General features: G+C 40.0%; 1 protein-coding gene across 1 annotated transcript; it reads left to right on the forward strand.

Annotated features, from left to right (window-relative positions):
• Window positions 1-1,184: 1,184 nt before the first annotated feature.
• Window positions 1,185-17,409, forward strand: LOC306986201 (active breakpoint cluster region-related protein). The gene is made up of 22 exons (XM_079589174.1): window positions 1,185-1,601; window positions 1,765-1,877; window positions 2,033-2,137; window positions 2,985-3,242; window positions 4,306-4,413; window positions 4,725-4,779; window positions 4,857-4,909; window positions 5,004-5,141; window positions 5,240-5,355; window positions 5,470-5,626; window positions 7,966-8,091; window positions 8,354-8,429; window positions 8,519-8,614; window positions 8,726-8,797; window positions 10,255-10,352; window positions 10,463-10,567; window positions 11,161-11,327; window positions 12,381-12,520; window positions 14,687-14,821; window positions 14,937-15,042; window positions 15,216-15,336; window positions 17,197-17,409. The coding sequence occupies exons 1-22, from the start codon at window positions 1,547-1,549 to the stop codon at window positions 17,284-17,286; spliced, it is 2,490 nt and encodes an 829-aa protein (XP_079445300.1). The 5' UTR covers window positions 1,185-1,546; the 3' UTR covers window positions 17,287-17,409.
• Window positions 17,410-18,176: the final 767 nt, after the last annotated feature.

Below are 18,176 nucleotides of genomic sequence, written 5' to 3' on the forward strand. Positions count from 1 at the left end.
AAATATGTATTTGATATAAAAAATGAATAAATAAATGTTTAACATTATACATTTTCATAAACTCAAACTTCTATAACTTTTGTTCTGTTTAACTTTGTTAATTTATTTCACTTCGACAAAAGATCTGCCAAATGTCTTCTTTAAAACAAGACAAATCTTACATCGCTTAAGGGGTTAAACAGGCTAATAAGAGACTATTAAGTCAAACGATTCCTTTATGTTATAATGTGTCATTAAAATGTCTACAAATGTATAAATCTTTTTTTCTTTCTTTTTACTAGACACTGGTTCATGGGTTCACAGAGATTGAACCAAAAGTGCAAAATTCAGCATCTTCCCTAGACATTTCACAATTTGCACATTTTGCAAGTACATTTTAATTTGGAACACACCCGTAACTAAATTAAATAAAAACAGTAAGACTGAAATTAAAGAGCATCACAAATAGGCCTATATTAAATGTATTTAACAGAGACACGGTTCTGTGAGCAATTTTAAGTAAATGATAGACTATCTCTTTAGTTCTGTGTTATAGCCTAAAATAAAGATTTACAACAATTTCGCTAAGACATCTGGTCTCAATTTTAATATCACCAAATTTGAGTTATTTTCACGTAAGACAACCAATGAAATTCCGAAACGAACGATTCCTCGTTTATTGAAATCACGTGACTTATGGGAGTTTTGGGAGTTTGCATGTAGGGAGATATGTAGATTGTGGTCGTTATTTCACTATCTATCAGAAGGTGGCAGTGTTAAACAGTGAGTGAACGCCTCACTAGTCTAGTTTTTACAACAAGTGTAGCCTACATGTGTCACTTTCCCCCGTTTTTAAATAGTGTTGCTGCTGCTATTGCTTCCGTTGTAAACGGAATAAAATCTACACAACCTAGGCCTATATATTTTTTATAGCCTTTTTTATTAATTTATTATATATAAAAAAACGATTTATTTTATTTATAACTAATATTTTTTCAGCAAGGACACAACTGATCAAAAGTGACAGTAAAGACATTTTTAATGTTACAAAACATCTCTACTTTAAACAAATGCTGTTTAACTTTTTATTCATCAAAGAAATCTAGAATAAAATTACCAGTTTCCAGAAACATTAAGTATTATACATTACTAATATTACTTTGATAATAGGAAATGTTTTTAGGAGCAAATCAGCATATTGGAATGATTTCTGAAGGATCATGTGACACGTGTAGAAATAGTTTTTTATTGTTGTTGTGAAATGAAAAAGTGACAGTTTTAGTAATTTACTAATTACTACCCCCCCCCCCCCCCCCCCAAAAAAGAAAGTAAGCATGCAGACGTATTTCTCCTCCCTGTCTTAACTGTCATTGTAAATGCGACATGTTTTGTATTTGAATGAACATCAGACTTTCCCCGCCTATTTCTCTTACTGCACTTTGTGAGAAGCAGGAAGAACGTGCGCTTGTTAACCACAAACAACCGTCAGTGAGCGAAAGCGAGAGGAATCGGATTCACACACATAGACAAACTACAGATCCGCGTGTCGTGACTCCGGACAGCTCTGATGGAGCTCTATACAGAATCAGTGGACTATCTGAAGGCCCATGGCATCTCGTCTGGTAAGACTGTTCAAACCATATTAACATTGCCTTACAATACATGTCTGGTTTATTTACTTCAGCCTTGAAGCATATATATATATATATGTGTGTGTGTGTGTGTGTGTGTGTGTGTGTGTGTGTGTGTCTGTGTGTTATATATCATGTTATGTTTTTCTAACAGTCACTGAGGATGAGACAGTGGATTCTGACTTGCTTCAGGATGTGTTCCCTGAGGAGACGGAGTGGGTTACTCACAGCCCTCTGCAAACTGAACCATGTTTGCCATCCACTCCAGTAAGTGTGCCGTTCAAACCTTTACAGATGAATATATAGTGTATATTGCAGGTGTAAAGCAGAATAACGTGATAATTTTAAAAAAAAAAAAATCAAATACACGATACTGGTTATTCTCAGTGCTGAATTATCCGAGTTGTAATGTTTTCCCCCAGACAGCCGACAGCCCAGATGACCTGCTTCAGAAGAGAATGGTGGTCCTGAAAGGGGTTTTAACCAGCGAGGAGATCTACCTGTCAGAGCTTGAGACGCTGCTCACGGTAATATGCTCAGACTCTCAAACAGGACTCCTACTAACATTCGTCAGTGGACATTTTTAGATTGTAAATATTCACATTTCCTGGCCCAAAGCATTTCCTCAGTATGGTGTCAAAAGACTCTTTTTTTCCCCCAGACTGTACAGATTGTGAGTTGAAAAAAGTGAAAACCACTGAGGTCGAGCAACAGAGATAAGATAAATAAATAAATGTTATTTCTAGCTTTTATTGCCAAGCCTCCATATTTACTACTTCCTTTATTCATAAAAATAAGCATAACTGCAATGCCGTTTGTTGCCTAGGTAACAGTTTATTGTTTTGTCTTTAAACACCTCATAATATATTATTCATAGTCATCCGGTCCATATCAAGTTAGGGTTTCTTCTCACGCTCAAGACCCCCCTCAGCACTTCTTTTTTTACGATTCTCTACCAGTTTCAGATGCACGTTATTTAAATCGAACCTTCTGTCATTTCCTGTAGGTCAACTTCTGTTTCCTTTAGTGAAGTATTGCTTCCCTTTCTAGTCAAACCATTAGTGGTTATCATTAAACTAGAGACTTTCCAAAAAGTACAGAATGCATTAAAAAAAGTGTCATGTTTTCTACCACTTCCTCACAGGAATGGTGCCAGGCAGTCAAACATTAGTAGTTATAAATGAAGAGGGGAAAGTATATTTAAACTAATGTTTCAGTTAGTGTGCATTGTTGTTTACATTATTCATACTATAATGTATATATAAGCATGTGTATATTTTTCAGCTGGCTACATCAGTTATTTTCAGCATAAGCAAATTTAAGTTCCCAATCTTTCTTTCGATCTCTGATGTTTGTCCGTCTCTTTCTCTGCAGCCCATGAGAGCTTTGAGGGCGACAGCGGGAACCTCTCAACCCGTGTTGTCCACGGATCAGGTTCAGACTGTGTTTTATCAAGTCCCCGAGCTCAGAGATCTGCACAAGGACTTCTACACTAGCCTTCGGACGAGACTACAGCCAGATAAAGTGACGGATCGGCAGGCACAACGAGACCCGGGGAGGGAGGAGGGCCCGGATTTGCAGCTTTACCAAGCCGAGCATTATTTATCTGTGGGAGACCTGTTTCTTAAGTTTGTGAGTTGTTGTTATTATTATATTTTTTTGCAAACGTGTTTAGGTTGGTCATATTATAAAACCGATCTTATTTTACAAGCATTCGCAGTTCACAATTGACAACAGAAATGATAATTGAACATGCTGTATTCTCTCTTGGCCTAATTTTTGGTGTAACATCAAACATTTGACTCTATTGACCCATTTGGTCGCACCAATTCCCACCTAAAAAGATTTAATGTCAACTTTTAAACTTTTTTTGGGGTCATATTAATCAATTTCATGGAATTGTAGTTCAGTAAGTGAGTTATATGTTGATTATGAAGCAGCTCTGACTGATTCGGTGAGTTTATTAAGTGAAGAATTTGTCGGAAAAATGAAAAATCTGTAATATAATTTATTCCCTCTCATGTCTATCTGAACCTGTAAGACATCTATTTATCTTCAGGAACACAAATGAAGATCTTTTTGATAAATTCTGAGAACTTTCTGTCCCTCCATTGACAGCTACGCAACTACCACTTTGACACTTCAAAAAGTTCATAAAGAGATTTTTCAAAAGAGTCATTGGTTTGTGAATCGTGTGGAACGTGCAGAGTGTGAGGAAATTGTTGTGCAACTTGTTGTAAAACCGCATGTTTACAGAATAGCTCCGATATATCCATTTGTTAGTATTAACTTAGGCCTATATTGTACTATCCACCTTATTTTTCATGTGAGAGCTGGAGTGGCCATTTATAAATTCAATGGCTGCATCCAAATCGCACACTTCACTACTGTATAGTAGGCGAAAAACAGTATTTGACAAAAAATAAGTATTTCCGAATTCACAGTACTCATAAAATAGTAGGCAAAAAGTTTCCGGATGTCCTCCTTCTTCCGGCGAGATTCTGAAGTGTGCATATGATGGACAGTTTACTATCCCATGAGGCGTTATGCTGTTTGAGATTGCAAACTACCATATTATTTTAATGCATTGTCGTAATTATAAACATACTCGTTTGTAGCACAATGGTTTTACCATTTACTGCACTTTGTTATTCTTAATCTCGCTTTTTTTTTTTTATTGTGGTGTAATTTGCAGGTTAACCAGTTAGGTGTGTATCGGGGCTTCATTGACAACTATGAGAATGCAGTGGAGATCGTGCTAAAGTGTATGCAGTCGGACCAACGTTTCAGGACGCTTGCAGAGGTCTTACACAATTCCCTTTTTTGCAAAGCATCACTATTGTTATCTCTCATACTTATTCTGGGGGGAAAAGTCCCATAGAGTTAAAATTGGCATGTCATGTGTGAGATCATATCCCTGTGCCATACGAACTATTTACAGCACCCTAGCAAACATAAAACAACATGAATGAATGAATGCAATCACACAGAACGCACTAGCAACTACCGAGTGCCAAGATTTGCCACTGCTTGCACCGTTCACATTTTAGTTAACTGTATTGTCTTTTAGAGGAGCTGCACAAATGAAATCCCTTTGTCTCTTGTTATCTCTAGAGTATGATGTCCTCCAAAGGGTCAGACCATGTCAAAACTAAGTACACCTTTGAAGGTAAACAGTGCTTCTCTTTATGGTTTTGAATAAATGATTAAATGCTGGGAACATTCAATTATTATTATTCTCCGCAGCTCTCCTGTATAAGCCGTTAGACAGAGTGATGAAAACCACCCTCGTGTTGCATGTGAGACGCTGTTCAGGATCACATCTCTCGTTTATTTATAAATATTCATTGATGCCTCTGGATTTATTAACGTTTTTCCCTCTATCCTCCTCAGGACCTGTGGAAGCACACGCCCCCCGATCATCCCGACAGCATCACGCTACAGGAAGCGCTTCGTCTCACCAGCAGCTTCCTGTCTGGGGTCAATGAAAGGTCGCAGTGCAAACGTGCCGTCATGCTTAGCAGAGGAGAGGTACTCCCTCAACTTACACTGCACGTGTCACGTGTTCATGCGCATTTATTTTCAAATTTAACATTCGAATCATCATATGCACATGTGCATGTCCACAGAGACGTCAACTATTGCGTGATGGGTTTGTGGTCGATGTGTGTGAGAGTGGGCACAACCTGAGACACCTCTTCTTGTACGCCGACATGCTGCTATGTGCTAAACTGACAAGTGCAGGGTGAGCCTCCACTGATCACAGCTCACTGAAAACATCAAAATCAAAATGTAAAACAATTCTGTTACGTATTAGCATGATATGGATGTGTGATCTTATGTGTATTGTCATTTAAAGGAGGCAGGCACAGTACAGATTTTGCTGGTACCTGCCATTGGTCGGCCTGAAGCTGCATTGGGCAGCTGAACATCTGCCCTCATCAGACTACCAAATGAAAATCAGTAAAACCAGAGCCAAAATGTACCAGCTCAAACAAGCACTCCAGCAACATATGGTAAGGCAATTTGCATGTGATTGACTGGGTTTTTCAGTCATTAAACTTAACAAATATGCAAAATTAAAGGTGCAGTAAATGCTGTTGAATGTGGATCGGACCGAGCAGGACAACACTATTGTAGCCAATCAGCAGTAGGGGGCGTGTCCACTCATGATGGGGGAGAGTGAGCCAATCAGCAGTAGGGGGCGTGTCCACTCATGATGGGGGAGAGTGAGCCAATCAGCAGTAGGGGGCGTGTCCACTCATGATTGGGGAGGAGAGAGAGAGCCAATCAGCAGTAGGGGGCGTGTCCACTCATGATGGGGGAGAGTGAGCCAATCAGCAGTAGGGGGCGTGTCCACTCATGATTGGGGAGGAGAGAGAGAGCCAATCAGCAGTAGGGGGCGTGTCCACTCATGATGGGGGAGAGTGAGCCAATCAGCAGTAGGGGGCGTGTCCACTCATGATGGGGGAGAGTGAGCCAATCAGCAGTAGGAGGCGTGTCCACTCATGATTGGGGAGGAGAGAGAGTGAGCCAATCAGCAGTAGGAGGCGTGTCCACTCATGATGGGGGAGGAGAGATTAAGCCAATCAGCAGTAGGGGGCGTGTCCACTCATGATGGGGGAGGAGAAATCGCTTCCTGCACCTTTAAAGTGAAAGTTCACCCAAAAATGAAAATTCGTTAATTACTGACCCTCATGTCGTTCCAAACCCGTAAGACTTTTCTTCATCTTCGGAACACAAATGAAGATCTTTTTGATGAAATCTGAGAGATTTCTGTCCCTCCATTAATAGCTACGCAACTGCTACTTTGACGCTTCAAAACGTTCATAAAGAGATCATAAAACTAAATCCAAATGAATTTACCGGTTAAGTCCAAAATATAAAAAATGTTTTATTCACATATAAACATTCATAAACTCACACATCAGTTGGAGAAGCGTCTCGCTGCAGCCTGCGGTGGACATCCAAGTGTGACGTTAGAAGTCACGCCCATGTCTAAAAACGTCACATTCTCATAGCGTGATTCCCCCCCAAACCAGTTCAGCAGAAACTCCGCCCTGATGCCGATTCTTAAGGTTTTATTGGTCACGTCAATCACTGTACTGATTGCCTCCACCAAACACTGATCCCTAAACCTACCCGTCACTGTAACCTTAATTAGAATGAGGCATTTATATAGCGCGTTCATATACTACTGTCCACCCAAAGCGCTTTAAAATCATATCAGGGGATCTCTCCTCAACACCACCAGTGTGAGCTTCCACTTGGATGATGCGACGGCAGCCACAGTACAACGGCGCCAGTGGGCTCACCACACACCAGCTACAGGTGGAGAGAGGAGAGAGAGTGATAGAGCCAATTCAGTGGATGGGGATTATTAGCAGGCCATGATTGGCAAGGGCCATTGGGTGGAATGTGGCCAGGACACCGCGGTTACACCCCTACTCTTACGAGAAGTGCCATGTGATTTTAATGACCACAGAGAAGTGGTTTGGGGGGGAAAAAGCGCTTCCTTCATTAACTTTGAAGCAGAAAGAAGCTTTGAGAAGACTTAACCCTCAGACTTTTCTTTTTTCATTTTCTTCTTATATTGCTGTTTTTCTGAAACCCATCTAAAACCTACCCTTACGCCTTAAAAACCTTTCAATTGGAAATCTACATACAACAAATCAGTATTGGACATACAATATTGGACATGGCCGTGGCTTCTGACGTCACACTTGGATGTGGACAGGGTTGGTTGTCCAGCACAGAATGCAGCGAGCCCACCTTGATCATTTGTGGTAAACATTTGTGGCTCAAGCATGTTCGCTTGATGTGCGAGAACCAATGATGTTTGGTTGAGCTTCTGTTTATGTTTACTGATCAGTGAATATGTGAATAAAAGCCTTAATTCAATCTGTACATCATACAAAGCGATCGAGTCTCTTCAGAAAATTTGGACTAAACCATTCAGTTCACATGGATTAGTTTTACGATCTCTTTATGAACTTTTTGACGCGTCAAAGTGTCAGTTGTGCAGCTGTCTATGGAGGGACAGAGAGCTCTACGTTTTTATAAAAAATATCTTCATTTGTGTTTTGAAGACGAACGAAAGTCGTACAGGTTTGGAACGACATGAGGGTGAGTAATTACTGACCGAATTTTAATTTTTGGATGAACTATCACTTGAAGAGTGTTAATGCATCAGGGTGTAATTTTTTTTTTTTTGGAGTGTATTTCTGACAATGGCACTGAGGTTTGGTAAGCCTCCAAAAAAAAGTTCTGAAGAGGAAAAATAACCTTTTTTAAAATAACAGAACAGAAGTGAAGTTCCGTTTTAGATAGCTTCATAATTGTGTGTTTGTTACAGAAAGGAGGCAAGGGATCAGTTTCTCGTGCTGTTGATCGCTTGAGGAGGAAGTTTGAAGAGTGTGAGATCTGGCTCTTGACAAACACACCATCTTTTACTTTAGACCTACACAGCACCAGTGGAAAGGTGAAACCACAACACACAAGCACATCCTCTCTGTCTAAAACTGGCACTAATTTTTCTGGATCAGTTTTAAAAATGTTTAATACATTCATAGCATTTTTCACAATACATACTGTTCTGTTCCAAAGCAGTCGAATAGATACAGAGAATAAAGGTTTAATACCCCTAATGAGCTGGAATGAGCTTAAAGGCTTGCCAAGTATAAAGGAACCAGAGTTTTGTGAACAAAGACCCAAGTATGACTAGATCAAATTTCCTTCCACAGAGTCACACTGTCCGACTGTTTTCTTTGTGTGACCTGAATGAGTGGAAAGAAGCCATCGAGAAACAGAGCGGAAACTGTGAGTGCATCTTTTTCCAACTGTATGTTGTCCTGATGATTGATTTTGTGATCATAACTCGCATTTTTGTGTATGTATGTGTTTGACAGGTATGGAGACGGTTCCTCCAGACCTGCTGTCTGTAACTGGTTCCTGTATTAAACTCAGAATGACCCAACAACCTCCCCTTCACTGCGTTCGATCCAGTAAAGACCCCTCAGTATCTCTCTTTCTAACTTTACCTCTGTGAATTTTGCTCTCACATTGCCATCACACTTGTGCACAACGAATGCTCTCTTTTTCTCTAAATTTCACAGATGAGAGTACACACATATGTGGCAGCTTATATGTGATGGTTCAATCCGCGTGTGGTCTGCAACAGCCGAGCAGTAAGTGACAAAACACACGTTGTCTGTAGACGAATGGAAGTTTCCAAGCCACACATCAAACCCACAAACACATCACATACATTCTGCCCTAAATATAAAGCACATATTGCTTTCATAAAAGTTTCCGAAGTAACACACTACAAAGAAACAATGTGCCAAATAAGCTTCAAATAAAATTGATAATTAAAAAAAGCACCAATTTTCAATCAATATACAGTACATATTCTTTTAAAGGTGCAGTAAGTAATTTCTGAGAAGCGCTGTTGAAAGTGGATAAGACCGAGCAGCACAACACAATTAGCAGTAGGGGGTGTGTCCACTCATGATGGGGGAGGAGAGAGCGTAAGCCAATCAACAGTAGGGGGTGTGTCCACTCATGATGGGGGAGGAGAGAGCGTAAGCCAATCAACAGTAGGGGGTGTGTCCACTCATGATGCGGGAGGAGAGAGCGTGAGCCAATCAGCAGTAGGGGGCGTGTGCACTCATGATGGAGGAGGAGAGAGTGAGCCAATCAGAAGTAGGGGGCGTGTCCACTCATGATGGGGAGGAGAGAGAGTGAGCCAATCAGCAGTAGGGGGCGTGACCACTCATGATGGGGGAGGAGAGAGAGTGAGGCAATCAGCAGTAGAGGGCGTGTCCACTCATGATGGGGAGGAGAGAGCGTGAGCCAATCAGCAGTAGGGGGCGTGTGCACTCATGATGGAGGAGGAGAGAGTGAGCCAATCAGAAGTAGGGGGTGTGTCCACTCATAATGTGGGAGGAGAGAGTGAGCCAATCAGCAGTAGGGGGCGTGTCCACTCATGATGGGGAAGAGAGAGAGCAAGAGGGAGATTTGAAGAAAGATTGTAGAAAGAGAGATGGCTGAGAGACATTACAAAAGAGGAAAGCTCAGAGGAATATCACTGGGAAAAGAAGGGTTATGAACATGCAAGAGCTTTAGGACCCGCGTTAATATTAGAAAAGCTTTCCAGCCCTGGAGAGACCTGAGCGGGAAGCATTGTTTCTGCTCCATATGTGAGTAACATTGTTTTTTTCATGTTTCACAGAATCAAGATATACTGTTGTTGTAATGTGAGGACAGTTTTGAGTGTCATTGTTTGTCTGGATCTGCTGCTGTTGGCGACTAACAACCAAACTCGTGTTTGTAATTACTCTTGTGTACTGTATGTTCACTTTGTCATTCCCTATCGTTCATCCGTCGTCTTCGCTTTATTTTTTGCAAATAAATAAATATTTTATTTTTCTTTAGCAATGATAAAGAGCTCTTGCATTGCGTGTTTGTGCATTTTGGGTGTGGAGCAATGAAGTGAGGGGTGTGTTTTTTTGGGCTGATTTCAAATATATACAGTGTTTGTCAGAAATCGCTTACTGCGCCTTTAATTAAAATTCCATGCAATGAATGCATTGAACAATGTCTTCCTATAAGCCTCTTGTCTTTATTTCACCGGACCTTTCAGGTGCATATGTGTGTGTGGAGGTAGACGGCTTTGAGTTTTACGACAGACGAAAACAAACCTGCCTTTCAGCCTTCTGTGTTACACCACAATGGGATGAAGTGAGTGGTGGGAAGCCATTGTGAATTTTTAGAAATAATACAATCTGTGATTTGTATTAATGTACTTCATTTACTGAATTGATTTGAATTGTATGTGTTATGGCGTATAGGAGCTTGTGTTTCAAGTGGACGGAGCTCAGCAGCTGTTTCTGGTATTTGTGTCGCAGTATGAGAATGACACACAGGATGACATTGTGGGCAGGGCGGTATTAAATGTGAGTTCACGTACACATACCTTTCAAACGTATAGGGTTAGTAAGATTTTTTCTTTATGGAATTAATACATCTATTCAGCAAGGATGCATTAAATTGATTAAACTTGTCAGTGAAGACATTTATAATGTTATGAAATATTTCTATTTCAAATAAATAGTGTTTCTTTAAACTCTATTTATAAAAAAAATATTTAAAAAAAACGTATTATGGTTTCCACAAAAAACTAAGAAGCACAACTGTTTTATTTGAAACCAGAATTATTTTTGTGGAGCACAAAATGTAGGATTTAGCAGAATGTGTCAGTGGCTGTCAGGCTCCAAAAATCATATTTCTTGTGTACTGTGTTATAAGTCATCCGAAGCCAAATTATGCTCAAAAAATATGGTGACAAAATGTACATTTTTCGGGTAGTCTAAGTCCATCGTGCATAATACTATGGTCTGTAACCGAATCATTAAGACTCACTGACATTTTTACCATCATCTGTTATAAGCTTTAGGTTAGACTACACAAATATATACAGGTTTGGTTCAGTCTGTCCATTTAGGTGTTGATGTAATGTATAAAGGAACTGTATTTTTGTGCTTTACAGCTGGACCCTGACAACATGTTTAAGAAGTGGAAGAAAGTCACTTGTTCTTTGGGCCAAGTTGATGTTACCCTGTCAATCAAATACTTGCCCCACCCCCTCGAGCCCCCTAGCACCACCCCTCTCGTACAGGAACCAGTCTTCTGCGTGCCGATTGGACAAGTGGCAATGTGAGTTTACAATCCAAACCATTATTACAGATCACAACTTACTAATACTGTAAGGAAGCTGCCATAATGCTGTATTTATTCAGTATTGATTACATTTAGTCTATAAAGTATTTGAACAGGTGCTGTATGTATATATATATTTTTGTTACTGTACTAAAGAATAAAAATACCTTAATATGTTTTGCAAAAAGTTCACATGTTTCTCCGGAAAACAATTCCACTGCCAGTTATTCTACTTTGAAATGTGTATTCCTTGTCAAAATGTTTTTGTTTTGGTCTGTATGTTCCCGTCCGCTGCCAATTTACCCAATAGTATTTTCACACCGCGTCCGAAAGCGCATACTCTCTTGAGTAGGTACTTATTTTGAATAAGTATTTACTTCACGACCACTAAAAAGTACATTCTATACAGTAAGAGTGTGTGTAGTATGAATGTAATTCTACATTCTCCATGTTGTCATTATCATGTGACCTACCAGCGTCAGTTGTGTCGCGTCACTGTCATTCACAAATCCTCTCCCGTGGCCTCATGGGATAGTAACGTGTCCATCGAATGCACACTTCAGAATCTCGCCGGAAGTAGTATTATGAAAATATCTCACAGATTTGTACCCATTTTAACCACTAGTGCTCAATATTACATACTGCACCGCTTTAAGCCATAATAAAAAAATTATTAATGCTATTGCGTTTGATAGCAAAGCAAAATAGCAAGAATATTAAAGCAAAATATCAAAGCAAGTGGCATTCATTTATTAACATTTTTAACACTTCTCAAGCTAAACGTTTCAAAATATTATTTTTAAAATCTTACTATGTACACTTCTATTCAATTTAATGATATTCATACAATTTCTGTAAATTAGGAGGAAGACACACGTTACAATCTTTTAATAAGCTTCCTTCTGTCATCATGAGGTTTTCATTTGTGATTCTGCTTTTTAAGAGATGTAGAAATAGAGCTGTTTTGTCATCAAAAAAAGGAAGAGGAGAATGAAAACAGAGTGAGAAGTGTTTAAAGGCTTGATTGTGTCTGTCTTTGTGTGTTTACAGGCAAGAGAGTGTGCTGGTCCCTCACATTGTCCGGTCCTGTGTGGAGGAGGTTGAGAGGAGAGGCATGACCGAAGAGGGCATCTACCGAATCTCAGGAGCCAGTAGCGAAATACAAGCACTTAAACATGCATTCAACACTAGTGAGTGTGTGTGTGTGTGTGTGTGTGTTACGCGTTGAACAACTTCAGATTTTTTTAAGCCGACATTTATGTGATTTAAAGTCGAGTTAGTCGCAGATGACTGAGCGCGGTTGCCTTGTGCACATCTATGATGACAGCGCTGCCCACAAGGCTGTAAATCAGATACAGATAAAGTGCCACTGTAAAAATGACATATGAATGCATTAGTGTGAGAAAGGGTGATTGCGTGGGAACTAATTCTACCTGGCAGCGTCTCTCTATATAGTGCATTCAACACTAATGAGTCTGTGATGTGTGAGCTACTGTCTGTATGTGTGTGTGCGTTACAATGCAGCACTCATTAGTTTAGAACGGCGTTTAAAGGACAACTTGGCAACTTTTTTAACTTAATAAAACTGTCTAGAAATCATTTGGATGGTTAAACAACCTGTTCTGGTGATATTGGTGACTTCCCCCGCTCCCCCCAGCGTTCCCAGGCGGAAAACCATAGACCGTATGTAAACTGGACACAGCGACCCCATAGGTTTCAACGGAGAAAAGTGAAGTCAATTAGAAGCACTCACTTCCTGATCGCCAGGCGAACTGCGCAGGCTCAAACTGAGCTTGACGACGTAGATGTGACGTGAGCAACCTGTAGGTCTTCTAGTAGCTGTGCCGAGAGAAATCTGAATCATTCCCTTCCGAATCTCGCAGAGACGGAGAGCGTGAGCATTAGCTGTCCATGAGCTAGCAGCGGGAGCAACTTTATCACTCTCTATGGGCTTCTCCCTTCACTTTATGCCTCCACGTCCTCCCGATTGCTTGCGAGCTTCTCTGCCTGTCCATACGGTAATTTCTCGACTTGTGCGACAGAGTCACCCGGTTATGACGCAATCGTTAGCCTATTTTTACAAAAACTGCTTCTACGGGGCCATAACGTAAGATACAAGGTAATGGAGCCTTTTATACATTTTCGTGTTTCTTTAGAAATAAACAATGGACAAACGGTGTCTTTAAACGCCTCAGATGTAAAGTTATTCGCTGTCAAAGTGACGCCAAAATGAATGGGAGTCAATTGAATGCTAACAGCAGGTGGGGGTCCGCTAGCCAATGGCGGCGCCCGGGGATACTTCAGTGTCTTCCGAAACACTGCCCCCCTGCGGAAAACCAACCTTCCATCTTGGAGACTACCGTCCCGGCAAGATAGAAATGGGAAGTCTCGTGAGAAGCGAGAACGAGAACGAGCGAGAAACACGAACTGCTTTATGGTTGATAACTGAATGTCAATGTTCTATGATAATGTGTGTGATGTATTACCCACCTCGGTAGACATAGCTTCACACGATAAAGTTGGCTTGCTCCGATCATAACAAATGCACATGAGAAGCGGTTGAAAGGGGGAGGGGGAGCGCGTGGGGAAAACATGCGACAACAAAAGTGAAAATCAGCGAAGAAATGACTAGTTGCAGAGTTCTGCTTTAACTTATGCGTACAATAAGCTGTTTAAAACGTGCATTCACCCGATCAGTTTTTAGCATCCAGATGGTATAATGATATCTTGTGGAGCGCTCTCGGAGTATGCCGTTTTTTTGTCATTTTAACTGTTGGAGACGGAGCGTAAAAGTGAACAAAGATTTATTATCCTGTTGCGCCCTCTATAGGCCATTATGAGCGACTAGTCGACGTCAAGCTTAAAGTCCCCCTGTGGTGAAAATCAAGATTTTAATATTGTTTATATGTCTATGTGGTGTTTTTAATTTGCTTTAAGACAAACCATGTGCAAATTCATAAGTCAACACCATTGCTGAATATTTTCTCTTTAAAACTGCAGTGAAACAAAGACAGTCTCAAAAACACGGTTTGAAATCGCTGGTGTTTCTGGCGTCACAAACAACCTTGTAACCAATCAGATCATCGTGTGATCGTCAAAGAGTGGATCTCTGAGCTGGTGTGAGTGAGTGGAGGCGGGGCTCATTTGCATATTCATAGAACCACATATACTAAATGAGGCAAGGGTGTAGAGTTGCATTTAAGATATTTTAGGGGATAAAATGATTGACAACAGGGGGACTTTAAAGCGTCATGGCAGAGCATTAAAGTCGACTAGTCTGTGCAAACCCTAGTGTGTGAGATTTTCACAGTACTTATCTCTAAAGTGTGCTTCTCTCTCTCTCTTTCTCTCTGTAGATTACCGCGAGGCTGTGAGTAAACTGAGGAGTGTCGATGTGAATGCCGTATCAGGCACTCTGAAACTGTACTTTAGAGAACTTCCTTTAACTCTTATTCCCTCTGAGCGATTCAAGGAGCTCTCAGAGGCACTAGGTGAGCCCAAGGTCAACAACTGCACATGCAACATTGATGAGGATGATGAAGCATTTGTAATGACAATCTCTCTCTCTCTCTCTCTCTCTCTCTCTCTCTCTCTCTCTCTCTCTAGACATTGCTGATCCATATCTCCGGGCCGACAGCATGCTGACTCTTTTGCAGGCTCTACCAGATGTAAACCGCAACACTCTCCTCTTCCTCTTACACCACCTGAGACGGTACATAACATCCTTTGAACTCGTAACTGTCAAAACACTGATTTAGTTTCACACCAGACCGACCTGAAATCACATCTGACTTTGATGGATGTAAATAAGAAAAATATTTTTCTATTTTCTTTTCTTTCTCTCCCCCTCATGCACATAACTCTCTCTTTCCTTGGCTTCCTCAGAGTTGCGGCGAGAAAGGAAGAGAATAAAATGTCTCTGAGTAATTTGGCCACAGTGTTTGGCCCCAGCCTCTTGCGCCCTCCAGTGGCTCGTGTCGACATATCTCAAGAAGTGGAGGTTCAGGTGAGTTATTATTGCTACTTCATTACAAAACATAAATGTTTCATGTGTCCAGTGTAGTATTGTGGTATTATAAGCGAGATACTTTCCGGGAAGCATGAAGCCATTTTTGTGTTCTGATCATCTCGGGTTTATTTTAGAAGAAGTGAAACCGCACATTTCTACACTGTGGATACTAGCGTATCGTCCCCACAATGATGTGGACTTATGAAATGTGGAAGAAAAGTCCCCTTTCTGTGTGTGGTTTTTTTTATCTCGTGTGTTACATTTCCAGTTGTTGTTTCCACAATTGTTGCATTAATGACCTATTTATCTTATCAAGCAACCAATTATAATCACATTAAAATCTTAGCAAGTTTATGCATTTTTAATCTTCTCTACAATTATATTTTTGCACAGTAATACAGTGAAAGGATATTTCTTTCCATCTTTTTTTTGGCCTGCACGAAAATCAAAAATCTAACTGCAATTTTTCTGATAAAAATTGCGATTCCGAAAGAAAAATAAATTCTACTAAAATAATGATTATTATTACTAAATAAAATATGAATCTAAATAAAAATATTACTATTGTAATATTTCAATGTAAAATAAAAAAATATAATATTTAAGAAACATAATTTAATTTTACCTTAAAATTACAATACAAATGTTTATAGCTTAATTTCTTCTTTTTTAAACATTAAATCATCAAGCTTTTATCTTGCCAGAATACCACAGTCATTAAAGCCATTAAAGCTTCTCTTTTGTTGACCACATCCAGTTTGTAAGCACTTCTCATTACATTTTCACTCCGAAACATGCAGTTCATATATATCATTTTATTAAAGGGGTGGTTAGTGTGTAATGTTGCTGTTTGAGCATAAATAACATCTGCAAAGTCACGACGCTCAACGTTCAAAGCAAAGGAAGATATTTGCTTTTAAAGAAATCGTTTTTTAAGGACTACAACAAACGGCTGATAGGGACTAGGGCGTCACTAACCCTAAAATTTACATAAACCCCGCCCCCTGAACACGATTTATAGATTATCATGACAGAATATGCTAATCAGTGACTAGAAGATAACTACACATAAGCTACATAAATTCATCTACTAACCATTCAGAAATGTCCTGTTGCTTCTACATGTTGTCACTTCTTCTTCTTGAGTCTCTCCATTATTGTCTGACTCCGGTTTGAACATAAACATTGACATTTTTAGTGCATGTGTGTGTGAGGTAAAAGGACACAAGCTCTTGTAGCTCCGCCCCCTTGTGCCGGGAGCAGCAGCTCATTTACATTTAAAGTGACAGACACAAAAACGGTGCATTTTTGCTCATCCTCAAAAAGTGACAATTTTAACATGCTATATAAAAATATCTGTGGGGTATTTTGAGCTAAAACGTCACGTACACACTCTGGGGACATCAAAGACTTATTTTACATCTTGTGAAAAGAGCATTATACCACCCCTTTAAATCGCGCCCATGCTGATTTGAAAACTGCACTAAGCCATATCCTTATTTTGTTTCTATTTTGATTAACCGTGCATCCCTGCTTATCATTGTTATTCGGATATTATTATTAATAATCACTTTTTGCAGACCATTAGTTATTTACATTTTTGGTAAACACTGCAAGTTCCATTATGATCACAGGCAAGGAATTAATGAATAATCAGTTTGACCCATTCAGTCCAATTTGAACACCAAGTGTGAAGTAAGCGTTATCAAAGTGAAGGATTAATCAGCCAATCACAGTGAGGAAGAGAATAGGTATAGGCGGCCATTGACAGGGTAGTGAGCCAATCCTAGCCCTGTGTCGACTCGTCTTACATGATATTTCACTTCCACGCGTGTGTTTTTGTTTTTCTGGTCACAGGTTCAGGTGATTTTCCTCTATCTGCAGTGTCAGAACCTTCCAGAAGCTCTTCTCACAAAACATCTGGACATTGATGAGCTAGAGACATGAGCCTTCAGCAACCAGACTCCTGTCTGTCTGTATCCATGTTCATGTTTAACTCGCTTTATTTTACAGATGTTTCATATTTTATTTTAAGATTTTTAATGTCATTAAAAAAAATGACATGACCACAAGACCATGTTTTAATGTTTCAGTGCTAAAAAAACAGTCACATTTACCATTGCTCGGTATTCCAATAGAAATCTGCACGTTTTTGGGAGTTTCCCATTGCACGTTCATACAGACCGTATTCGAGACGCTTCTGTAAGTTGCTGCTTGAATGGGCCATTTCGGGACTCATTCCTCTAAGGCCGTGTTTACACCTGGTATTAAGATGTGTTTTGGCCGATCGGATCACAAGTGGACGACGCTAGATACAGGTGTAAACCGGGTCAAAATAATTTTGAGCTTGTCCACTTTCCAGCACTTCCAGAGGTAGTCGAAAACACATTCGACCGGATTGCTTTCATAGTGTAAACGCTCATGTGATCAAATGCGTTCGAATAACCACAAAAGACGCCTACTCTCCGTCTACTGACATAATGCGTAACATTATGGGAATCGCTCTAGCCAGACGGGATTTAAACTATCGGCTGAAGACCCTAAAGCCCTATTCGCACGGGATAAGTATTACCTGGTGACCTCTAGTCATTTATAATAATTGCGGAGGTTGTCTGTGATCTTAATCCCATGCGAAACGACCATGTCTGTAATTTGTAAAGTAAAAATTTACCCCGCAAATAACCGACCATATTTCGCCGAACACCGATCCTGTGATAATATTAGTCCCGTGCGAATCGCCATCTCTGTGATTTGGCGAGGTCGTATATAATTTTCTCAAGGTTTTTGTTTTCTGTGCGCTTTTTTATCCATCTTTGGCAAAGAATGGAGTATTTTGA

This window comes from Phoxinus phoxinus, assembly GCF_949152265.1.
Source record: "Phoxinus phoxinus genome assembly, chromosome: 2".
Classification (NCBI taxonomy): Eukaryota; Metazoa; Chordata; class Actinopteri; order Cypriniformes; family Leuciscidae; genus Phoxinus; species Phoxinus phoxinus.